Raw genomic sequence first — 27692 nt, forward strand, 5'->3', positions numbered from 1 at the left:
TATGCAGCTAGATTATAGTTTTTTTGAAGACGCTTGCATTAGAAATTCATACAAAACTTGCTGCCATGATGCAATTGTGTTTTGGGTGGTTTCTTAAAAGTATTGCTAAAAACAAAACAAAACAAAACAGGTGGTTCTAGGTAGTTGCTAAAGTATTGCTAAACAGTTGCTAAGGTAAAGTTAACAACACAAAATAATAAAAGGTTCTGGGTGGTTGCTAAAGTAGTTCTAAACAGTTGCTAGAGTTAAGATATATGGTATCATACAGTATGATTGATATATGATTTATGATTTATGACATATGATATGACATGATATATTATATATGACATGATATATGACATTGTATGTGATATATGATTTGATACAGTAAATTACATGATATGATATATATTATATATGAAATGATATGATGAAATGGTATGATATATGACATGATATATGACATTATATGTGATATATGATTTGATACAGTAAATTACATGATATAATATATATTATATATGAAATGATATGACATATGACATGATATATGACATTATATGTGATATATGATTTGATACAGTAAATTACATGATATGATATATATTATATATGACAAGATATGATATATGACAATATATATGACATGACATGACATGGTATGATATATATTATATATGACATGACATGACATGACATGACATGATATATGACACAATATATGACATGGTATGATATATATTATATATGACATGACATGGTATGATATATATTATATATGACATGACATGGTATGATATATGACACAATATATGACATGGTATGATATATGACAATATATGACATGGTATGATATATGACAATATATGACATGGTATGATATATGACAATATATGACATGGTATGATATATATTATATATGACATGACATATGATATGATATATGACACAATATATGACATGGTATGATATGATATATATTATATATGACATGACATGGTATGATATGATATATATTATATATGACATGACATGGTATGATATGATATATATTATATATGACATGACATGACATGACATGACATGACATGACATGACATGACATGACATGACATGACATGACATGACATGACATGACATGACATGACATGACATGACATGACATGACATGACATGACATGATATATATGATATGATATATGAAATGGTATGATATATATGATATATGACATATGATATGACATATGACATGATATATGATACATGACATGATATATTATATATGACATGATATGATATGTGATATGTGATTTGATATGACATAATATATGATATAAGACAATGAAATCTGATACATGACAATGATATAGGGCTGTCAACTTTAGTCGTTTAGTCGACTAATCGGTCGATGCCGTTTTGGTCGACTGACATTCTCATTGGTCGACCAGTTGCAAAAAAAAAAAAAATATTTATTTATTTATTTATTTTTACCAATAAAGAAATTTTCATTGATTTACTCCTTGATATTTATTCATTTATTAGCAGTTATATATTACTGTATTCTAAATATAATTAGCCTATGTTTTATACCAAACTTTAAATGCTTTAATTCTATTTTATAACGGCGCCACAGTTTAGCGCACCACATGAACACTCGGGAACCGCACCTGTGGCTGGCTGCACTGCTGCTTCGCGCTCAGTAAGGAATATAGGTAGTTTTGCTGTATTCATTCAGTTAGAACGCTACATCCCTGCAACCTCCACTCCTGCAGAGCGCATATTTTCCAAAGCAGGATTTATTGTTAACAAGTCGAGGAGCTGTCTTTTACCCAAGAATGTGGACATGTTAGTGTTTTTGGCCCACAACATAAAAAAGGTGGACTAGGCCTGCAGATCTGTAAGTAGCCTTAACGGCTTTATTATGCTGGCTCAATAGATTTTTACTCAATTTATTTGTACACTTGACGCGTTTGAAAATAGCCTATATAATGTAACAAAACGAAAATAAATCTATAGGCCTTCCTACTATACAGCCTATTATTATTAGTGTTTTTTTTAGGCTATTTTGGGTTTGTTTGTGTTTGTTTTAAAACGCCTAGATCGGTTGGACAAAAGTTAACCCATAGCTTTGAAAGTAAAAAAGAATACACAGCCTGTATAATCGAGAGCTTTTGTTAGGATTTTTCATTATTTGGCAGTTTTAGCAGTTATATTTTTTGTAGCGTGTGGTGTGGTCAGGTGCACGATTGTGACGGTCACTATAGACCTAGGACAGAACTCCTCACTTTGCAGTTTAAAAAATAACCTAATTTTCAAAGAATTGTATTATTATTAAAGTTTTATGTATTATTGATGTTTTTCGTTGTTGTTTTATAAATGCTCTATTATAATTGTTTAATAAATGTTCAATCAAAAAAGACATTGCGTCTTTTTTTTTTTTTTTTTAGTCGACTGATCGTTGCGCAGGACAGGACTTTGGTCGACTAAGCATTTCTTTGGTTGACTACAGCCCTACAATGATATATGATATACATGATATGTAGGGGTGTAACGATACGCTCAGGTCACGATATGGTACGTATCGCGATTCTGAGTTCACGATACGATACGATACGTATCACGATATTTTGAACAAAATGAAACTAGTTAAACAAATTAGATTTATTTAAAAAACATTAACAAGCAGTACGCAGGGAATGAGACCAGAGGCTGTTTTTTGAATGGAAGTCAATGGATGAGAGACTTCACTATGCTGATTAAACAGCTTTTGTGGGGAAATAGCTATTCATTTAATTAACTGACAGCCTGTTTGCCAATGTTCAGCATGGTTTACACTAAACAATGCTTTCGTTGGGAACTATATGTAGATTTTAGCTTGATAAAAATGTATTTTTTTAAGAGAAGGCAGACTAGGAATGTTGCGACTGACGTCACTGCCATTACACGATAGGCTGAGAGGTGCCACACGTGATTAAGTTAGCCGTTACGCTTTCTCTAATGGTGAGAGATACGGACCCTCTTATCTCCCCATTATATACAATCTCTGGCCGCACCGCTTCTCCTTCTTTCCAAAGAGCTTGCGCTCCCGTGGCATCGGTCGTTGCTATGCAACCATGAACTGCGCTCTCCAAGAGGATCAGGAAGTTTCAGCAAAGGAAAAAAATATTTCTAGCCCTTGCATTACCTTTACAACTACATATATATTTATGGAGATGAGATGTAAAAACCACCCTGTACAGCTGTTCAGCTGAGATTTCAGTTTTGTTACGGAAAGGCCATAGCTGATCGGTTGGTTCTTGTCACATGACCTGAGGTGCGCTTGTGGCATTCTGAAAAGTTGATAATTTTTCATCTCGATACGCCTGGAAAACCGCGTTGCTTCCATTATGAGTGCGCTTGCCGCGTAACTACATTTACAATAACTGACTTGCACGCGGAAAAGACGAAATATGTGAACGGCCCACAGAACTTCTTAAAGCAAAGCATCGCAAGTATCTTTTGCTTTTCTGTGAGCACAGCTGTTGCTGTGCACTGCGGTGAAAGAAAGCCACGACTTTTCTCACGCGACCAAGCGAGAGACTGACGCGAGAAACGTTTAAACCTGTTTGCAAGATTTGATGTGTGCGTGAAACACTTACTCAACTAGAGCTGATTGAGACACACCCTTATATGCGGTGACAACACGGCTTCTCTAATTGCCGCCTCCACGTTGCAGAGTAGGTCACGTCGGCAGCTCAACAAATAAGATTAGACTGCTGTCATATCTTAGAAGTATCGGCATCACTCTACGATGCATATCGTAACATTTTTGCATCGCGAAATACCGTACTGCGATATATCGTTACACCCCTAATAATATGATATGATATATGATATATGATTTGATATATGACATAATACATGATATGACATTATATGTGATATATTTGATATATGACATGATATGATATATATGATATGATTGATATATGATATATGATACGATATATTATATATGAAATGATATGTGATATATGATTTGATATATGATATATAACATAATGAAATCTGATACATGACAATTATATATAATATATGACATGATATATGATTTGACATATGACATGATATGATATATGACATGATATAGAATATATGATATATGACATGACAGTGCTTTCCACACATAGACTTTACTTGGGCGGGCCGCCCACGTATAATAACGGCCGCCCAAGTATATTTGGAGACACATTTTTGCTTTTATTATTTTTATCCTCTTATACTTTTATATCGAATAGCTAGTCGTTTCGTACCTGCTCGTTATGCGTGCGTCAGAACTGTTTACTCCCGCTGACATTCCCACGGGCGCTGCATTTTGCAAAGTCACAAGGCGGCGCTGTTGCGCGTTCTACAAGCTCGCGCAACAGCGCTTCAGACTCTATGTTCAGACTGCTTCAAAGTGATTCTCAATCAGTGAAAAGCGCAGAATTATGCCAAGCGATTGCTAATGAACTCAAGTTGATGAATTATTACAATGTCTACTTCATACACATACACATATATTATTCATTTTATAAATTTTACTAGTAAAATCTGTGTCCCATTCACTGAGAGAGACACTATAAGGAGAACATATAGGAAAAGGAGAACCATTTAAATGCTGCAATTTTGCATAATTTACAATGCATAATAATGCATAATATTAGTATGTAATTAAATGTAATAGTATGCTATGTAATTAAAATTAATTTCAATAAATAAAAATACTGTTAAAAATCACACATTATTTGTTTGTCACATGTAGTAGACCATTTTTGTGCCGTGGGTAATAGGAGGATTTTTCGCCCGGCTACCACAGCAAGTATATTTCAAACCTGTGGGAAGCACTGCATGATATATGATATGACATAATATATGACATGATATATGATATACATGATATGATATATGATTTGATATATGACATAATATATGATATGACATTATATATGTGATATATGTGATATATATGATATATGATACAATATACTGGTCTCTATATATGGCTCGGGTCGCTCATTCAAATGTCAATCACATGATTTCCGGTTTCATTCATCTCTGTTGCACAAACAACACAGGATGAATTTTAATACTTGGAACTCAAAGCATGAGCAATAATACTAGTGATGCCTGCCTTTGCAAACACTGCTAATTGCAAACATTCTTTAGTGAGAAAAAAATCTGCCTGACTGGCTAATGATTTATATCAGCCGGCCTAGAAAACTGACTCATCTAATTAGTCCACACTCAACTAGATCAAATGTTGATTGATAAACCGCTCTAAAGCCATAAATGACAGAAAAGCAGAGATGGATGACAGCGGTGCGCCTTGCTCTGCCTCGAAACGCTGTGCGCATCAGCAATGCAGCTCTCTAATGACCTTCTTGTAACAACGTCTCCATAGTAACAGCTTCTTTAAACAGGGAACCATATGAAACTTCATTCATATTTATGACTGCAAACATGTCACTTCGCTCATTCGCACGTAACCTCCGGGATACAATTTTCGAGTTTGAAAAATTCTCCCCCTTGTCAAAGAGTTGTTGATTTGTGTATGCCTCTCAGTGTGTTTTTTGTGTTTACTGATGATGTTTTTTTGCCAGCAGGTATTCTTATGTAACATGTTATTCTGCATTTTCTAAACTAGAAACACTGGTAATCACTGCTAGAGAAAAGAACCAAAGCAACCCACCTCTCGCTTTTTCTTAATGACATTTTCGGAGCCAATTTGTAACAGGCTTACAATGCAACAATATTTCTCTTGGCTTTTTGTCAATGCAAAACATGAAAAATGAACAAAAAACTAATTAAAACTCTCTGCTTTTTTAATATAATGAGGCTGATGGACTGTGCTGGATTTGTGGGTCTTTCAGTAATGCATTTTAAAACTAATTTTCAACAAACAGAGAATTCATCAATGCATTTATTAAAGTAATAGTTCACCCAAAAAATGAAAATTCTGTCATTAATTACTCTCCCGAATGCCATTCCAAACCTGTAAGACTTTCGTTTATCTTCGGAAAGACAACTGAAGATATTTTAAATGAAATCTGAGATTTCTGTCCCTCCATAGACCGATACACAACTACCACTTTGATGCTTCAAAAAGTTCATAAAGAGATCGTAAAACTAATCCATATGAATTGAGCGGTTTAGTCCAAGTTTTCTGAAGAGACACAATCACCTTTTTTTGATAAACAGATTTAATTTAGGCTTTTATTCACATTGATCAGCGAACATAAACAGAAGCTCAACTGAATATGTTTGACACGCAAGAATGAACCTCATTGGTTCTCGCACATCAATCAAGCATGCTTATAGGGCTGGGCGATATATCGAATGCTTTTGTCACGTGTATTTCGTCAGTAAAGCCGGTTCCCGGTTCCCTTCAAATGGAGCAGCATTTAAAGGGCACCTATTATGCCTCTTTTTACAAGATGTAATATTGGTCTTGGGTGTCCCCAGAATGTATTTGTGAAGTTTCAGCACAAAATACCCCACAGTTAATTTATTATAACCATTTGAAAATGTCATTTTTAGGGCCTGTTTTAAAAAGAGCTGTTTTGGTGTGTACCACCTTAAATATAAATGAGCTGCATATCCCCGCCCTGCCTTTGGATGAGGGCGTAACTTGCATACTTATGGCAATAAACAATGGCTGAGAGTGAGAGACCTGCTGTTTTGTATGGCATTCAGCCGTACATGTTTGAACCGGAATCAGACCCAGATGATGAAGAGACTCCGGCAGAAGAAACACAATTGAGAATGGAGCAGGACGTCTCTGAATGGTTATTTGATACATTTATGTACTTGTAGAGTTTTAATCGCGTCCCCTTTGCAATTATGGATGTGCAACACACACACACACACACACACACACACTGTGATAACGTTCGAGCAATTTTTTGAAACTACAAACACAAATACTGTGATAACGCTTGCTAAGTACGTTAGATAAACACTATACAAACAAGATTTAAATTATATACACAGACATTCTACGACGACGACAACAACTTTAGACGCATTTGTTATTGAATTGGCTGACATCGACTGAAATGACTATTTGCTCAAAAAACATTAAATACACTTACTTCTTCTGGAGGTGACGTTGGATCGCGAACAGTAGGCATGCCACACTTGACGATTAACTTTGAAGCAAGACCTGCTTTGAATTGACCCTCGTTCTCAAAACAGTCAGTCAAAAAATGATTTGCGCAAACATAAACGTATTTTGGAATTTTGAGTGGAGCCTTTCCTTCGTAAATAAAATCCATCCACTGCGTTTTCAGTGGCTCTGATGTCGGAAGTAAGTGAAAACTACTATGTTCATTATTACATCCCACAACAGAACACTTATGTTTCTTAGGAGACATTACCGGCTGTCGTTGAAACAATGGAGGATGGTTGACAGATCACCGACGGCGGGGTCTATGCCAAAACCAGATTGTCAATCAAACCACGTGGGTGGGGCTTAGCGCAATTCTACGTCACAGTGAGAGCAATCTTAGAACAGGGCGTTCTGAGACAGTGCTTATGAATTATTGAGATTGTAAAAAAACCACTGGGTGGATTTTTCTCATTCTAGGGTGGTTTTGCTCACACACTGCCAACACACATTTATGGTCAAACACCATGTAAAAGTGAATTTTGCATAATAGGTGCCCTTTAATAGACAGAGCCGTAGTTCACTGACAAGCCACGCAATATCGCGTTCAATATCGACGGCGATTCATCTGCGATATGAACGCGATATTGCGTGGCATGTAAGTGATCTACGGCTCTGTCTATTAAATGCCGCTCCATTTGAAAGCAGGTGATGGCGATTTAGCGGTAATCAGGGAACCGGCTTTACTGACGAAATGCGCGTGACAAAAGCATTCGATATATCGCCCAGCCCTACATGCTTAAGCTTCTGTTTACCATATCTAATGCATGCGTTGATGAATGATTATATGTGAATAAAAACCTAAATTAAATCTGTTCATCAAATAAAGTGATCGAGTCTCTTCAGAAAATTTGGACTAAACCGCTCAATTCATATGGATTAGTTTTACGATCTCTTTATGAACTTTTTGAAGCATCAAAGTGGTAGTTATGTAGCTGTCTATGGAGGGACAGAAATCTATCAGATTTCATTAAAAATATCTTCATTTGTGTTCCGAAGATGAACGAAAGTCTTACGTGTTTGAAACGACATGAGGGTGAGTAAATGATGACAGAATTTTCATTTTTGGGTGAACTATCCCTTTAAAATGAAACATTCTGTCCCAAACATATTAAGTCCACCTTTCATTGTATTACAGACATTGTATTATATCAGGATTCAGGAATGCTGACAAAGGACCAGTTTTTCCCCATCTATGCCTTTTTTGCCTCTATATGAAAAAAACTGCTGATCCACAGTCAGAAGTAATGTTCTGAGCAGCAGTACATTCTTAATGGCACCTCTCTCAGCAAGCACTAAATAGGATTTAGCTGTGAACTCAGAGCAAAAGGGAACATTGCAGATGTGTATACCACAGGGACTGAGCTTCCTCACAAACGTAAAATAATTAAAATGATGGCGAGGCTGTGTTCCGATTCTCAGGGTCCCTATACAGAGTATTCACTGCGTGCTCCCTACACACTGAACAGGGGATATCTGCAGAAGTTCACTTCACTTGACAACATTCCTTCATTTGGAACACACTGCAATGTCATAAAACATAAAACTAGGAGTTGAGAGCATGATAACAAAATATGCAAAAATAAATTAAAAAATAAAAAATAAAACACTTTTTCATTCATACAAATATAAAATATTATAGAAAAATGTTAAATATGCATTAGGGCTGGGCGATATATCAAAGCCGGTTCCCTGATTACTGCTAAATCGCCATCACCTGCTTTCAAATGGAGCGCCATTTAATAGACAGAACAGTAGATCACTGACAAGCTACGCAATATCACGTTCATTATCGCAGATGAATCGCCTTCGATAATGAACGCGATATTGCATAGCTTGTCAGTGAACTACTGTTTTGTCTATTAAATGCCGCTCCATTTGAAAGCAGGTGATGGCGATTTAACGGTAATCGGGGAACCGGCTTTACTGACGAAATGCGCGTGACAATCGCATGCAATATATCACCCAGCCCTAATATGCATACATGCATAAAATAAAATAAAATAAAATAAAATAAAAAAATTCTGGGTTACTAGAATTACTATAGTATTACTAAATGGTTACTAGGGTAAATATAGAAAAGATAAGATAAAATAATTTATATAAATGTATATACTATTTTTGTGTGTATTAAATAAAAATATGTATAAAACAAACAAACCAATATTTATTTATTTTTAAATATGTATATATTTAAATGCATTCCAACAAATGGGACCATCCATTAGGCAATTGGAACATTCTCAGCATTGAGAATTGGGGGAAAACAGGAAATAGAGAGGTAAACAAAATCATACAGCAATTCCCTCAAGCTGGTCCCCTGATCTCGGTCCAGCCTCCCAAATCCAAATTCTGACCAAAACCATAATACAACTGGAGACACAGGAATGACCTCAGATCAGCACTGATCTGCATTTTTTACTCCCAACAGAGCGGTCACCCAAAGTGACAAGCAGAGCCGCTTTCCTGGAAAAGAGGATTGTAGAAAACCTAAAAATACCCATCAGCTGTGGGACTAGACAGAGACCCCAGTAAACACTGTAACATTGCATGGGAATGTCAGGATTTCCATATTCACAGGGATGGGGCAGATGTGTTGAATCAAGGGATCACTGAGTTATCTGCAAAAATTGTAGAAAACAACAGATGGTTGCTAGTTCCTAATTAATAAATTAAGCAAAACGTCTCTGAAAGATAAAGATGCACAATTTATTGGAACCAGATCGGATATCAGCCATTGTTACAGTTAATGGATGTTATGATTTTGCATTTTGTATTCAATATTGGATATTTAACAGTGGATTTTATATTATTTTTACTAACTTGCAGACATAGCACTAGATTACAGCAAATATTTAACCCATTTTTTTATTAAAGAGCACTTTACTATTATAGAGATACACAGAGTCCACAACAATTCACCTAAAAAATCATATTGCACTTTCATACATTATAATGTTGTGATGCCTAAAATCCCTTAGGCATTGATTTGACATTTACTAATACTATTGAATTTAGCTTTTTATTATGTTTTTTTTTTTTTTATAGGGCATACATTTTATACATAAATAGGTGCAAAGGTCATCTTTACCATGAAAAAAAATAACATAACCCTTTTTAAATTGACCATTTAGGTCTGTAAAATACTGTATTAATGTGCTCCAACAGAAATTAAGAAAATTGCCTTGTTTATCCACAATATATGAGATAAGCAACAATGCTGCATAGATTTTTTGAACTACAGAACAGTATTATTTATTGGTTTTCAAACACAGAAAGAAAACAATTACTGGCTTATTATCAGCCAGAATTTTAATATTGTGCATCCATACTGAGGATTTATGAGAAAATGGAGGTCATTGCATATCTGTAAGAAAAATAAAAAAAAAATAAAACAAATCCCACCATTAATTGTTTGTCAAGCTTTCTTACATAAAGTATAGTTGTTATTGGTTTTGTGACCATTTTCCACCCACTCACTAACCCCATTATGAATAGGAATAAAACAGGCTGATTTTGCAAATGTACCTTTAAAGCGATAGTTCACCCAAATAGTTCATCATTTACTCACCCTCATGTCATTCCAAACCCATAGGACTTTCATTCATCTTTGGAACACAAAATGAAGATATTTTTAATAAAATCTGATAGATTTCTGTCCCTCCATAGACAGCTACATAACTACCACTTGTTTATATATGAATAAAAGCCTAAATTAAATCTATTCATCCTATATAGCGATCAAGTCTCCAGAAAATTTGGACTAAACCGCTCAATTCATATGGATTATTTTTACAATCTTTTTATGACCCTTTTGAAGCATCAAAATGGTTGTTGCGTAGCTGTCAATGGAGGGACAGAAATCACTCAGATTTCATTAAAAAGTTCTTCATTTGTGTTCCAAAGATGAATGAAAGTCTATCCCTTTAAGACTTCTGTATGTAAATAACCTTCAAAAAGAGCAAGACAAATACTGTTTGCCATGATCAAATTTGCCCAAGAAACAGTTACATCAAAAAAGACCATATCACAAACCTAAAGTAACATATAGGGTAAATTGATTTTTCTATTTGTATTCACTTTGCCAAAGAAACAAAACCTAAATGAACCCTTCTTTTTTTTTCACAAAAAAAAAAAAAAAATTGCGGCCTTAAAATTCACACAATCAGCCATCACAGACAAACAACGAGAAGGAGGACAATGAGTGAATTCACAGTGAGGTGCCAAGCGTTGTTCCTACACCTCCAGCTGGTTCTGCCAAAGGACACCCATTCTCCCGCTGCCGTCTGCAGGAATCAAGGGGAGAACCACCTCAAAATCACTTCACAAACATGGCCTCTGAGCAAAGAAGACTGAGTAGTTAAAAAAAGAGAGAGCCTAGTGCAATGTGTGGGGGTTACACAAGAACACGTGTCCTGTTGCACTGAACACACTACTATGACGGGTTTCTAAACCTAAGCTTACGATATTAAAAATCTGATAGCAAATTGCTGTTCGGGGCAGATTTTGGCTCGATCTGCATTCGTGAAGAGGATCCATTCATGTAGGCTCAGTTGCGTGATAAACGCATGAATCCTCTTTAACGTAATATCTTACAAATGATCGGTTTTGAAGCACATTTCTGTTTAGTGCTGAAGGCGGACACCCACAGTCATCAGCAAAAGCTGTAAACTAACCGAGCCAACACTCCACTCCTGAGGCCTCCACGCCACCCCCTCGTGACACCCACAAAACAGCTCTTGGAAAGTTGCTGTTAGATTTTACAATCTTTACAACCCGGCGAAACTGGCCACTACTTCACACTAAATCGCATTAAGCAAAGACGGATTATTCTCACTCATCCTGCCCCAGAATTTTCAGGGGAAGTATTTTAGCTGAGGTGGGTTAAATGGATTTCCTTTCAACTGTATGAAAGAACCATCAAGATTTGTAAAGAAGTTAAACGGTTTAGTTAATGGTCTTTCACCTGCTTCTTTTGATTGCAAAGCAATAACATAGTTAAAATGCAAGCTTTCTCTTTGTGTAAAAGGCTTGACCTCTGTATAACCTTGGTCTTTTCAAGGTTTGGACACTGACAAATGTAGTTCTGCTAAACATGATAACCCAATCAGAGATAGTGTGTACATAGATAAACCTACAGTACCTGGTCTTATGTAAACGGTGACCTGCCACAGTTGGTATGAAGTGAAATATTGGCTAAACTAACATGAAAGAAATGCCAGCTACAAGAAGTTAAATATAAAAATTGTAATGTATTCTTATTAATTTTGAGTGATCTACTTCTAAACTGCCTTGTCATGCTACACGCTAATCTAGTTCAAGTACAATCAAGCTACTTTTGGGTTAAAAAAAGCTAGCTACTTGAGGTTAGTATGCTATATATTATAATATAATATATATATATATATATATATATATATATATATATATATATATATATATATATATATATATATATATATATATATATATATATATATATATATATATATATATATATATAATGATATTATTTATAATTTAAACAGCCATTTTTGGCACAAAAAACAGGGGATTTGAATGAGTGAATGAACATCTCAAATATATTTAGGTTGACAACTTAAAATTTATACTAAATGCAACACAACAAAAACTACAATATAATACAATTAATCAATAATTTGGACAATATTGTTGTAAATAATAACTAGATCATCTAATTTATATAATACTGAGTCAAAGAAGACACACTGACTCAAAATGTTTTTGAATATGTTAATTTACCTTTTAGGATGAACCACTTCGTTAAAATGAATCCAATGCTACATATATTGAGAAAACTGTTTATGATGAACCAAAATCACTGAAATAAATCAGACATACTAGCATTATGTATGAGAGACAGAGAGCTGAGAGTGTGTTCGATTACCCCAGCTGAGAAAAAGTAGATGGTACAAGGGATGTTTCAAAACTATTTTCAATGGAAAACCCTATGGACTATATATTACCACAGGTAGCTATGAATGAATCACTCTAAACAGGTGATTCTTCTGCACATGGTGGCCTGAAGTCACAGTCATTCACAAGAGTATCACTTTATACTAGTTTCAAATGGTCTAGGGGCCTTTGCTTCAAATAAGTGCTCATGGGAAAAATGTGTGTGTGTGTGTGTGTGTGTGTGACAAGAGCCAAAAGCAGAGTACTCAATACTTCAAACAGATCCATCAAACCATGAGGAAAACAAGCTGAGCAGAGTTTACTAACACAACCTTGACTAAACGCTCACTTCCTGCCTCAAGTGGAGACAAGTAGGTAAAGAGCAGCTTCTTGATCCAAAAAAGGATGTCCTTGAAAGTTGACGTATGAGCAAAAAAGTGTGACATGGCCTTGTTCTATAATAGCAATTAATAACTTCAATTTAACTTGCGCAGGTTTGAAGTCCCCAAACAGGCGTGCAACTCCAATTAGCTGTTCGGTGTGGGAGCTGTAGGCAGTGACGATGTATGCTCCGCAGCACATGCTGTGGAACTACTCTACATCCTGCTCCCACATATGGCGCGCTCCATTTCTCCAAGACCGTACTAACGCTGGGGGACGGGGGTGTATCCGTGAAGAGGAGCCAGAACAGTGTGAATATCCCTTCCGGACTGTACGGCAGTCATGCCCTTGCGGTTTAGCCTGCGTCACGGGGCTCCATATCCAACCAGGTGGCGCCCGCCGTGGGGCAAACCAGGGGTCCTGTTGGTGTACGCCTGGATAATCCCAAAGGAATGACAAGCTTTTGTCACTGTAAGCATGTGTAGATACAAATAGGAGGGTCTCCAATGTGTTGTGTGTTTGTTTGAATACGCCGGTCCTAACAGTGAGAAGAACCGAGGTCTTTGGCAGGATTCGGTCCCCGCTCTCCAAACCCTCCTCTCATGTCACAGACCATCTGCTACTCAGCAGCCACGCTGGCGCCGGAGATGAGGCGTACCGTTCTAGTCCAGATGCCTATTCGGCTGTACTTACAGAAAGTCAGATCCATCACCTCCATAACTTGGTGAGATCTCATATCAGCGTCATAGCCAAAACTCAAAATAACTTAGCAGAATTCCTGAAAAAACTACAAGAGTTGCAGTCAAATCTGACATTGTTTGGGGGGGGGGGGGGGGGGGGTGTCATATTTCAGTATGTAATTTAAAAGGAATATTCCAAGTTAAAAGGATAGTTCACACAAAAATGAAAATTTTGTCATTTACTAACGCTCAAGTTGTTCCAAACCTGTATGAGATGATTATTTTTTCCTGCTGAACACAAAAGATATTTTAAAGAATGTTTGTAACCAGACAGTTGACGGAACCCACTGACTTCCATTGAAGTCAATGGGTGCCATCAACTGTCTGGATATCAACATTCTTATTTTGAGTTCAACAGAAGAAAGAAACAAGTTTGGAACAACATGAGGGTGACTAAACAATGATAAAATGTTCATTTTGGGGTTAACTATCCCTTTAAGCTCAAATCAACAGCATTTTCTGATGTTGATTATCACAAAAATTAATTTCCACTTGACATGAATTGACTTGACTTAAATCTGTAAATGTTTAAACACTCACTGTTTCAATAGTATAGCCACAAGATATGTATAATATGCATGATAACGTGTGAAATATTACATACTAATCTTTTCCATGAAAAGTCGCCATAACATGCAATGTCATAAACCCTAAAATGACTGTTAAAATGATTATTTAAACAGCTCAAATAATACACAAGTTTGAACAAAATGGTGTAAGTGGTAATTAATTATAGCTTCACATTTCTGCTTTTAAGTCCTCAAAAAATTGGCCCCATTCACTTCCGTTGTAAGTGCCTCACCATAACCTCAATTTTTGACTTGAAGACATTTTCATTTTTGAAATCTATTAATCTATGTCACGAATGCTGTGGATTGCACTTAACTTGGATGAAAATGTCTGCAAAATGACTAGTTATGTTCTAGATTCAATTCAAGCAAAAAAAATGGCATGATTAGCTTGTCACTGGTGTAGTCTTGTCAATGCCTTCATGCTTTATTTACCCCTAAAGAGTGTATTTTAGTATATTAAGGTACTAATGTGCACCTATTAGTGGTATAGAATCTACAAAGGTGTATCACTGAAGGTACATGTTTTTACAACCATAAAAGTACAATTATTGCACATTTTTCTGATAATGTAGTATACTTACTAAAGGGAAAATCTCCATAGAGCAACTAAGGGTTAGGGTTGAAGTTGTTTCATTACTGGATGAATCAGTGTTTTTTTAACTGATATCTCTTTAATGAATGATTCAATGACATTTTTTAACTTCACTTGTTGACACAATATTTGAAGCATCATGTTACTTTCAAAAGGTAATTTGCATAACTATAAACTTTTCCCAGTTCTTCCGTGATAATTTGAATGTTTGTAACAGACACAACCATACTTTGATGTTCAAAAGACTGTTTGTGAAGCTATTTCATACCTATACATGATAACTATTTAGGAATGAGATGCCGTGGGTGTTTGAATCGACATCACTATCTTTTAACGATTAATCGTGCAGTTCTACTATGGACTATGAAGTGTTTCATCCGCAGCTGATCCCTTGACCACAACCAAAACACAGACCCCTGGCTGCTTCTGTGGACCAGAACATGTGTGTTCACTTAAGAATAGCAACCAAAAAAAAAGGCTTGCAAACAAGCGGAGAGAGCACCTTTGTGTAATGGGAACAATAGCCTACATTATGTTTCACAGATAGGCTGTGGCTTCAGAGTTTCCCTGCTATGAAAAGAGCCTCTTCACAAGCATGCTTTTTGACCTGTGACCTCTCGCACTTACGACCTCGAAGCATCCAGAGCGCGCCAAGTTCGGGATGGTTTTAAACCACCGATTGAGAGACTTTGGAACTTGATGCGGCATCAGAAGTTTTTGACAAACAGCTTTTGAGAAAAAACAATTTGGAGAATCTTCCTTCAGTCGTGGATCTGAAAAATCTATCTCTATATATACTCTCGTTTTGGATTTTTGATTTGATGTCTCCAGCGTGTCTTGTTCCAAAACAATCTCTTTGGTGAAAAGCTGAAACAGATGCACAGACTGACTGGTGATCACTCGCAATTAACAACAGCCAGAGATGAAAAACCAATGACAGAGATATCCATAAGACAGTCAAATTCTCATAATCAGGACACTTTCAGCAAATCCACATTCAAGTCAAACTCCTAGAGAGAAATTATATAAAAGGGACCTAACTGCTTAGGTTTTAACTGCTTAGGTTTTTAATACAAACTAGGGCTGCACAATATATCGTTTTAGCATTGATGTGAGAATCCCCAATAGTCATATCAAGCATAGGGATCGCAAAGGTAGCTGATCGGTACAGAGTTTGAAATGCACGTGATTCTCGGAATAATTGCAAAGTTCAACCATCGTAGAGCAAAAGTTTATCATTTGCATGTCATTTATGTCCTTCAAGTGATTTTAAACCATTTGAGCGCAAGAAGATGCAGAGCAGTTTGAACAGCATGCGAACACGGAATTCAGTTCTCTTCGCATCTATTTGTGCTTGAATGGACACACAGTCGCTTATGGCTTACGTGAACGTAAATAGTTGAGTAAGAAAATAAACGCTTATTATATTAGATCCGTGCATTCGCTCTTAAAGTAACAGCAGCCTAATATTTCTGCTGCTGTCTGTGTCGTTAATCTTAAACAACAAATACAAAAATCATTTTTGTAGCTTTAACAAAGATTAATTATGTTTAATTTATACAGTGAAGACTATACAGTTATTTTATATTTGATTATTCAATTTCTGTACCTGAATACTTTTAGACTTACCTGAACAAACATAAAGCACTGTTTATTCCATTTTATTTTATTGTGTTTATCTATGCTTGTAATTTGTTTATTATTTTCTATGCAGATTCACTCCCCTACAATGTCACCCCAATCAGGGTGAACGATTGGGGTTTCCAAATAGAACTATTCAAGTCATCTGGTGAAATAGTTTTCATATCGCAATATACAATCGCAGAAAAACAAAATATTGCAATGTCAGTTTTTTTTCCAATATCGTGCAGCCCTAATACAAACCAAATTATTGTTAGCCTATCCATTCTGCTTTATGCCATTCTGAAGACCATTATTGAGCAATGCATGCAGGCTGCTCTTGAGTTTTAAAGGGGTCCTTGATAATGATTTCACTTTTTCAATTTTAGTTAGTGTGTAATGTTGCTGTTTGAGCATAAACAACATCTGCAAAGTTACAACGCTCAAAGTTCAATGCAAAGGGAGATATTTTCTTTTACAGAAATCACTTTTTAAGGACTACAACAAACGGCTGGTAGGGACTACAACAAGCTTCTTCCCAGGTTGGTGACATCACGAACCTCAAAATTTACATATACCCCGCCTCTGAGAACACACAACAAAGGGGGTGAAGCCATGTTGAGCTGCTTTAGAGAAGAGGAAGAGTTGTTGTAGTAGAGTGTTGTTGCCATGCTGTCATTTTATGCCGGACTGCTTCACAAATGAGGGTCAATTCAACACTGGATTTGCACAAAAGATTAACATGACAGCACATGCTAGTGGATGAGTTGAATCAACTCCACAGCAACTACATAAATTTATCCACTAACCGTTCAGAAACGTCCAGTTTCATTCTAAAAGTTGTAACTTCTTTCTGAGTCTCTCCATCAGCGTTCGACTCCGGTTTGAACAATGTAAGGCTGAACACCGTTACTGACAGTCTTCATTTTGGCTGCGTGAGATTCTCCTGCTTTGTTGTTGTTGAGCTGTTAAAGCTCTGCCTCTTCTGGGCAGGGAGCAGCAGCTCATTTGCATTTAAAGGAACATGCACAAAAACGACGTGTTTTTTCTCACACCCAAATAGGGCAAAATTTGACAAGCTATAATATAGGGCTGCACGATATATCGCATGCGATTGTCACGCGCATTTCGTCAGTAAAGCCAGTTCCCAGATTACCGCTAAATCGCCATCACCTGCTTTCAAATGGAGCGGCATTTAATAGACAGAGCGGTAGATCACTGACAAGCTACGCAATATCGCGTTCATTATCGAAGGCGATTCATCTGCGATATGAACGCGATATTGCGTGGCTTATCAGTGATCTACAGCTCTGTCTATTAAATGCGCGTGACAATCACATGCGATATATCGTGCAGCCCTACTATAATATTCACACATACTCCTGGGACACCAGAGATTTACATTACATCTTGTAAAAGGGGCATAATAGGTCCCCTTTAAAGTACAATTGGTCTACACTGGAAGAGCATCAATACTAATGCAACAGCAAACATTCCAAACACCAATACTTGCATACAATTCACTTTCTTTAGAGAAACCACGTTTCAGCCGCAAAACATTTCTTTTAGTCCCAGAGTGCATTTCCTTTATTTTTCAGCAGGCAAATAATCCATATTTAATGTCTTAAGCACAACCATCAACATAACAAATTTGAGGAAACAAGATACTAAATAAGCCGTCTGCAAGCATATCCGTCTTTTAGAGTTATTGATTATCCTTTCGCTTACTTAAATGGGACAAATCAGTTGTGGGGTAACTCATAAAACACTGTTCCTCAAGCTCGGAGAAGCAGAGTGAATAACTGAAGTGTTTTTTTAAATTCCTGTTCTGTTCTAATCTTCAACAAAGCTATAAGGCTCTGGTTCCTAAGCAACAGGCGTGCTGCAATAACGTAGGACGATCGCAGTAGTATCTGCAGTCCAGACACACAGGTGCATATTCACACGACAGCTTCTTCTGCAAGACCTCGACAAGCCTTGCTGCAGTCAAAATACCTATGAAAACTCCCTTGTGATGCAGAACATGCAAAGAAGCGATTGCTGTAGTGTAGTGCAACTTGATGCTTTGCATGCAACACAACGCACGTAATGCATCACAACAGAGTCAGTGCCGGTATTATTTGGACTGGATTTTTTTGCAGAAGAAATGTTTTGCAGTGTGCATCAACCTAACTTAAATGCATGAGTTTGCGCTGCATGACTCACAACAAGATATTTTTGGTAACACATTTATTTACTTCATTAAGACCATCAGCAGGGAGTCAATTTTAAAAATGTCAAGCTGCATATGTAAACGTCAAAAACCTTAATTTGATTCTGTTCCAAGAATTTCAGAAGGTTCTAGGAAGAAAGACAGACAACACAAAATTAAGAAACAAGAATGTTGCGCATAGAGATTTGTGCTGCTTATGACAAAACAAAGCATATGCAAATTTCTCAGGCATCAATTTTATTTTTTGCCAGCCTGTTTTGAAAAGTCATGTCTTCGTTAAAAAAGGAAGAAACCATTTACATAAAAGCATGAATAATCTGCAGTATTAATCTAAAAATGCCATATGAAGTGCAACTATGATGATTAAAAAACTATTTAAAAACAAACTGTTGGAATATAATATAATTTGCATGATAGTTGTAGCAACAGCAAATGGTCACAAAGTCTGTGAAAATTAAATTCTTTTTACTGATCAGTATTACTGATCTAATATCATGCCAACAGGGTCATAATGATGCCAAATTTGAGCAGATACCAATGTCACAACATGAAATTTCGATAACACAGCAAAAACGAATGTTACATATGAAATATTAAAATGGTAAATTGAAACAATTGCATGCAGCCTTCACGTATTGCTCAATAAGTAAACATTGTTTTTCCATGTAATTACTGAAATAAACAGCCAGTAATTAAAAAAGGTCATGTATCCCAGCATTCATACAGTCTGAATTTCAACTTAAGCTCCATTTTGCACTGTGGTTTCATTCAGACCCTGATGACATTGAATTCGAAATTCTGTTTACATCAGTGAACATCTGCTGAAGGTCGTTCAGATAACGCTGACAAAAAAGAATTAAAGTGAAAGAACGACCACAGCATCGCTGCAGCAGAGATAAAGTCACAAATTTGCTGATATGGCATCAGTTATAGCAGCATAAATGGCAGCTTAAAACAACAGCAATTACATTGTCTGAAGCTGTCCCAAAGGACGCTGATGGCTAGAAAGCACTTAGAACAAAATACACCAAATGTTCACAAATTCAGAAATGCTCAGAATGATATAAAATCAACTTTAGCAATATTGCACCATCATCCACCTAATTATATGCTAAAAAATACCCATAATAACTAGATATTTAAATTTTAAATAAAACGCGACTGGTTTTCTAAGGTGCGCTAAGGAGTTCAGAATGGTTTATATGCGGCTAAGGTTTTCAGAATGTTTTAGTCTGTTGCTAGGGCGTTTCTATGCAGTTCGTGTTGCTATGTAGTTGCAGTACATCCTGTTTGTTATGCATATTATATGACATGCTTTAATTTTACAGGGTATTTGACATAAAATGGAGAAGGATTATGTAAATACCATGTAAATATTATAACCAAAGGGGCATGACGGGGTGAAAGAGAAGCAAAGAAAACAAATAGGCTAGCTTTTTGCCTGGAGGCCTCTTGTGCTCGAGTGTGTAATTGCTTTGATGAACTGCTGATAAGCTTTGAAATACAAAATTATATTTGTGCTCTCTTACAAAACCTGTTATATCACATTAACTTTCTGTTCTCTAATAACACAAATGCATAAATAAAAGATACAAGAAGACATGACAGATGGAGGCGGATTTTTAAGTCCCAAAACACAATGCACTTCGAGCTGAACTGGACTTGGAGACATTCTGTAGGCCTATACAATTAAGCATGATCGGTTATAATTCCTCTAGCCGGAGTTAAAACTATTCAGTCTAGACCTGAACTAGTAATGATGATGATGGATTGTCAACTCTTCTAGCATATGGCTATGTTTGGAATTAAATAGAGTGTATCAATCATGTATCAATATATACAACATTTTTCCCCCTCTACATTGCAATAACAATACAGGTACTTACTATTTAGTGCAGCAGTTAATATTACTTTTGTTGCCACCTGTACAGTGTGGTTGTGACTAATTCCACTTCCATTACAGTACATTGTGTATCATAATTTCATTAATATGGTGAAATTTTGTTCATTAAAGAATATTAGAAAGAAAATGTGCTGTTCAGTGTGTTTCATTTAAATTAGGTAAGATTGCAGAATTTAATTTTTAATCTCCAAGTTGAATCAACTTAAATATATCAGTTCACTAAATTAACACAAAGTTAAGGGAACTTAAATTTAAGTAGAGTCTACATGACTACTAAGTTAAGTGAATTAAATATACAACTTTTGGGAGACCCCATTACTCAATTGAATTTACTCAAATCAATTTAGTTCATTCAACTTAATAGGGTTTTCAGTGTATATACAATAATTCTTTCCCCTCTACATTGAAATAATAATTCAGGTACTTCATAAGTACTTTTTATTTATTTATGTTCCTTAATATTTTTAACAGTTCAATTAAAAAAAATCAAGTTTTACATAAATGCATGCTTAATTCATCTTGGAAATAAAAATGGTGACATTGTAACACTTTTATCATAGCTAATCAAATAAAGACTGCAGTAGATCCTAATTCTGGTTCATTCATCATGCTAGAAATGGAAGGTCAGGTTGAGCAGCATGCAAAGCATTTTGTTGCATACTGGGGATTTGAGATATTTACATATGCATATATACTGCTGATATAGTAATAATAGTATGCTATTCTATTCACTCCAGTCCAACTCCAGATTTAGATACACAAAAGGATTTGCATTGCACTGGAACAATGAACTAATGCCAAAAAGCCCAACTCAATATTTCTCCTGTCATCAGCTGTTGATTGCCATAATATTATTTATAACGGTCAATAAAACATCCAGCAGTCAAGGGCACATCTAACGTCACACCATTAATGCTAATGCAAACTAATAAATATGTTCCATCTGCTTTTAGACTCAAACCAATCCAAATCAGTTACCATCATGTGAGGAGATATTCTCAACACTTATGCCATGATTATTGGTCAATAAGCTGGAAATCAATAGCACATGCCGCTGCTGTCGTATAGGCCAGACATTCTGTGAGTGATACATCACAATTATGATTTTCCATGGCAACAGCAAGCCTTTACTCAGGTGTTACGGGCTTTCTGAAGACTTCTTTACAGGCCGGATGAGTCAGCATCGAGCAGAGGTGACTGACACTGGTCGTTACTGGCATTTGCAATAAAAAAGGGTAACTAGCGTTTGTCTGAAAGGGCGAGGTTTATTCAGGTCTGGGAACAAAAGGAACACAAAAAAATTAATTTTGTCTGGGATTTTCAATGGCAATGCAAGCTAGAATTTTCTGGAAAATGCTTCCATTTCCAAAATGCATTGATAAATCACTCAATCATATTTAGCTAAAAATCACTGGTTTGCTGGTTCAGAGCCAGGGCTGCTCCTTAACCCTACCCTAAGTAAAGAGGATTAGTTGGATAATACCATTAACACAGATTATTTACACCCTCAACAGTTCAAGATGTAGATCTACTACACTAATATCCTGTGATAATCCCGTCTGTCCGTAGCTGATAGAATTACATTGAAGACATTGGTCCAAAACAACCCTCTACAATGCAACTAAATCTTCACTCTGGGCGACTAAATAATGTCTATCATTAGCCATTGGCTAATAAATTCTCAGATTTTACTCGCTAACGTGTGTGTTCAAGGATAAATATAAGTTTAGCGCAGATATATTTTTACTAGCTGAACACTCTTTGAGTGGTTTAGAGTTTCGCTCTCCGTCAAGCGATCTGGACCATTTCATTTCAGCTCCTGTATTTGACGTATCGCAGTGGTACCGTAGTGGGCGGAACCAATGGGTAAAACTGCAATCTTATTGGCCGGCGCTCATCTATTTACTGTCCCTGTTTTGATTTCAGCAAATCCGTTCGAGCGAACGCTGACAACATGATTAATATTCATGAACCCAGCATCTCATCAATCCTTAGTGTGTTGTATATTGTTATTAGTAGTACAATTAGTAGTAGTAGTAGTAGTAGTAGTAGTAGTATCTTTTAATAATAATTACTATCATCTATTACTATTATCTATTTTTTCACAGAAACACTGAATGACCAACAATATCTTAAAGGGATAGATCACCCAAAAATGAAAATTTCCCCATAATTTACTCACCCTCAAGCCATCCTAGGTGTATTTGACCTTCTTCTTTCGGCCAAATACAATCAGAGTTATATTATAAATATCCTGCGCTCTTCCAAGCTTTATAATGGGAGTAATTGGAGTATGAGTTTTTGAAGTCCAAAAAAGTGCATCCATCGATCATAAAACGTACTCCACGCAGCTCCTGGGGGTTAATAAAGGCCTTCTGAAGCAAACTGACGTCATGTAATTTAGGGCTGCACGATTAATCGCATGCTATTCTCACGCGCATTTCGTCAGTAAAGCCGGTTCCCTGATTGCCGCTAAATCGCCATCACCTGTTTTTAAACGGAGCGCCTTTTATTAGACAGAGCCGTAGTTCACAGACAAGCCACGCAATATCGCGTTCATTATCGCAGGCGATTCATCTGCGATATGAACACGATATTGCGTGGCTTTTCAGTGATCTACGGCTCTGTCTATTAAATGCCGCTTCATTTGAAAGCAGGTGATGGCGATTTAGCGGCAATCAGGGAACCGGCTTTACTGATGAAATGCGCGTGAGAATAGCATGCGATTAATCGTGCAGCCCTAATGTAATTGTGTACTACTTCATGGAAGTTAATGCTTTTTGGACGTACATCAAATGCTTATGGCTGTCGCGCCGGAATCTCGTTATTTTACTTTATAAGTTTTTAAATAAGGATATTTGTGTTACACAAACACATCGAGTCGCTTCAGAAGGCCTTTATTAACCCCCTGGAGCTTCGTGGAGTATCGATGGATGTACTTTCTTGAACTTCAAAAACTCATCCTCCAGTCACTCCCATTATAAAGCTCGGATATGCCAGGATATTTTTAATAGAACTGTGATTGTGTTTGGCTGAAAGAAGAAAGTCATATGCACCTGGGGTGGCTTGAGGGTGAGTAAATTATGAGGTTCAATTTTGGGTGAACTAACCCTTTACACACCACCACCAGTCCTAAGTTCAGTTAAAATAAGCATTAATGCATGGTTAACGATTTTTATCTCTAAGTACTACAGTTCTACCATTAAATAGTGCTTGATTATCATAATATAATGATTGACTTGATTGACATTTGGCCAAAGGAGAACTGGCACCCTGACTGAGCCTGGTTTCTCCCCAGGTTTTTTTATCCATTTCTGTAAACTGGTGGAGTTTGGGTTCCTTATCACTGTTGCCTTTGGCTTGCTTAGTTGGGGTTTTAAAGACACTTAATATTCAGTAACACTGCTTTATTGATTTGACTGCACTGTACTGACAACATTGAATGAGAACAAAACTTGAACTGAATTGAGCTGATGGATGATGACACTATAGCCTTCTGCAGAGCTGCTTTATAGGTGAATCAACAATGTTTTATAATTGATGAATTTTGCAACATCGACATTACTGAACTGAAATGAATCAACACTGAACTGGCTTGAGCTGAATAATGACACTATTGCCTTTGTAAAGCTGCATTACAGCAGAATTTGAATGCCTCATTGATTGTTATTGGCAGCTATGAAGTAATCTGTATTGTATAGACCTATATAAAGGTAACTTGACTATTATTTGTGAAAATTATCCATCGATTCGCTCTTTGCAATCATTTCACATCAATTTATAATCAGCTTGCACATAACCCAGGCTCTTGTTCTCACCCACATACCAAAAAGGCAAACTCCACCACTCCTGTCAACCAAGTCGCCCCCTCGAAAGGGTGTCCGCTCATCCAGAAATTTCTCCATCTCCATCCCTCGATGGCAAAATGCACTCAGAGTTACAGAAAACATCACTGACTCACTGACTCACCAGTTACAACCGCATCTAAGACTCACAATGATCTAATCTTATGTGAAACCACTATTTATAACACAATAAATCAATCGTCTCCACAATAAACTTTGAACATAAATGTTCTTTTTCACATTTATGGCATTTCAGCAGAGAGTCGTGATGCATCTACCTGAGGAATACTATTATAGGTACTGTGTAGCTGCTTCAGAAATACAGAAATAGATCTGCGAAACCTATAGAAACTCCATGATAACAAAATAAGACTGTCTGGGAGGGTTTTGTAATATCTTGCAATTCTCGAAGTGCTGTGACTCTATAACAGCAAGGGGCTCGATTTGCATTTAAATAACCTGTGACTAAAGCTCATCTAATCTGAACTCTCGCCCTGACGATTAATATGAGAGCCAAGAGGTCATGTCTGCAGTGAAAATTGTGAGTCAGAGTCAATGTATCTGACATAATGAGGTTTATAAACCTAAAAGCTAACTTTATTCGAGATGAGCGACTGATGCTGACAAATGTTTTGCAGAAGAGCTTCTCATTATGAAACAATCACATCCGCATTAAGGTCTGCTATGAAAATCACATCTGACTGATGTGTCAATATTAATACAAAACGCCACAAATCTTTGATGCACATTCTCATACTGAGGAGTTATTCTGGAAGCTCAGGGTTATGCAAGATCTCAAACAATCCCAAAAAAATCCAACTAAATGTTGTCTGTAATCCAAGAATATTTCAAAGTACAATTCTTTACACAAAACCAATTGCAAATGCTAGTGTTCCATCTCATTATTATGTCTCATTAAACTACAAAAAGCATTGCACTTTAAAATATTTAGTGTTCAGAATTCATATTGGTGATCCACGGCTCAATTATACATAATGTAGATAAATGATTTGCGATGCATATGTTTCCCAGTTTGGATGCACCATCAGCTTTTATCTTTAAAACCATTAATATTAGCCAATCACTGTAAAATATATATTTTCATGATTTATCACCTTTTTTCTTTTGTCAAATCAACTTAAATAAGTAATGTGGTTCAGATAACATAATAATTTGAGTTTCTGTTGAATAAACCAATCGCCTTCATTGCATTAACTCAAATTTTTAATTTTAATAAACTCAAAATTAAGGCAACCTGGTAACTTACTTTTTTAAGTCAAACCAACAATTCTTTTTTACAGTGTAGGTCAGATCAGTTGTAAAGACTGCCAGAGTCAATGTCTTTGACATAATCAATCGAAAAACTCACTTTACCCAAACGAACGACTGATGCACAAACAGTAGATGAGAGGAACCTCGGAAAGCATTTTTCCAGAAGAGCTTCTGATAATGAAACAATCAAATCTGCATTAAGATCTACTGTGAAAATCACATCTGACTGGCGTGTCAATATTAATGCAGAGAGCCACAAATCTTTGCTTCACAATTTAATTTACAACCATAACACACTAATGCGTTTTGGAAGCTCGTGGTTATGCAAGATCTCCTCTCTTCATTCCCAAACAATCCAACTAAACAAAGTGTAAACATCAGCTGTATTATTTATGCATCATCCAAGACGAATAACAAACATATTTTGTTAACATATTATGTGTCACAACTCAATTATGAAAGCCACATTAAAAAAGATTGTATTGCATATTAAGTGGTAGCAGTAGCCCCTAATTAGGGATGTACACTCATTTATGTCAACTAGTTTTCACGCACCATCTGCTTTTACACTGACAGACAATGCAATGCTTCATTGTGGCATCAATTAATCTGGCCTTGCTCTTACCTTCAATAGAGATCACATGCTCGCGGATCTGGTTCTGGAGGGCCAGGTCATCGATGCGCTCGATCAGGTCGTATATTGCATAAATGTTCGGGTGGACGGACTCGAACCGATGGATCTCGCCTCTGATGGCTGCTGAGTTGGACAAAACGAACTGGGAGCCCGACGAGCCGGACTGCGCTGCAGGGCCTGATACGGTTCCCGAGCCAAACTGACCCGCCCCGGAGCTCCCGGACGATCCGGATCCGAACTGAGGGTTAATCGGCTGAGGAACGGGCACCGGTGTGGGTACCGTTCCCGGGGTGGGCATAGCGGGCTGGGACTGCTGAGAGATCCCGGACACTGACACCGAAACCGGGACGCTCGATTGGTAATTCATCGTTGTGGATTTTTGAACCGCTCACGGGAATAATAGAAATGCCGCGTTTGGAATGATTTGGAGAGCGCGCGACGAATCCGCACTGCACACTCTGGTCTGATAAAGAATGATAACAACTATAGGTGACGCATCAATGGGTTTCCAACAAATCCGCGCGCCTTGCTCATAATACCAAAACTTCAATCAGCATCATTGTTCCCAGCGACGATCTCGCTCTTTTGCGCGTGTCCTGTCCTTTTTTTGACAATGAATGTCTTTCAGATGGACACACCTTTGTTTTGGGCGATCTTCTGGACCGAATCTCGCTTGCTTCCCAGCCTGAAGCGAACACAATGAGACCGGTTATCGCAATGCGCCCGAGTCCATTGACTGACTGAATGCGACGGTTCTACTCTAAAGTCATAAACACGTTTGAATCCCCTTTTGGTCCAAGAAGTCCCTCCCCGGCCCCCACCTCCATCCACTAGATG

The 27692-nt window shown here is 36.8% G+C and overlaps 1 protein-coding gene across 1 annotated transcript in view; it reads right to left on the bottom strand.

The window, feature by feature from the left end:
* The window catches only part of agap3 (ArfGAP with GTPase domain, ankyrin repeat and PH domain 3), a 187706-nt gene extending 160068 nt beyond the window's left edge, over positions 1-27638 (bottom strand). Inside the window, exon 1 of the mRNA XM_067378304.1 lies at positions 26847-27638. Within this exon, the coding sequence (XP_067234405.1) occupies positions 26847-27222 (376 nt within the window). The 5' untranslated portion in view covers positions 27223-27638. The remainder of the gene's footprint in view (positions 1-26846) is intronic.
* Positions 27639-27692: the final 54 nt, after the last annotated feature.

This window comes from Chanodichthys erythropterus, chromosome 23 (assembly GCF_024489055.1).
Source record: "Chanodichthys erythropterus isolate Z2021 chromosome 23, ASM2448905v1, whole genome shotgun sequence".
Classification (NCBI taxonomy): Eukaryota; Metazoa; Chordata; class Actinopteri; order Cypriniformes; family Xenocyprididae; genus Chanodichthys; species Chanodichthys erythropterus.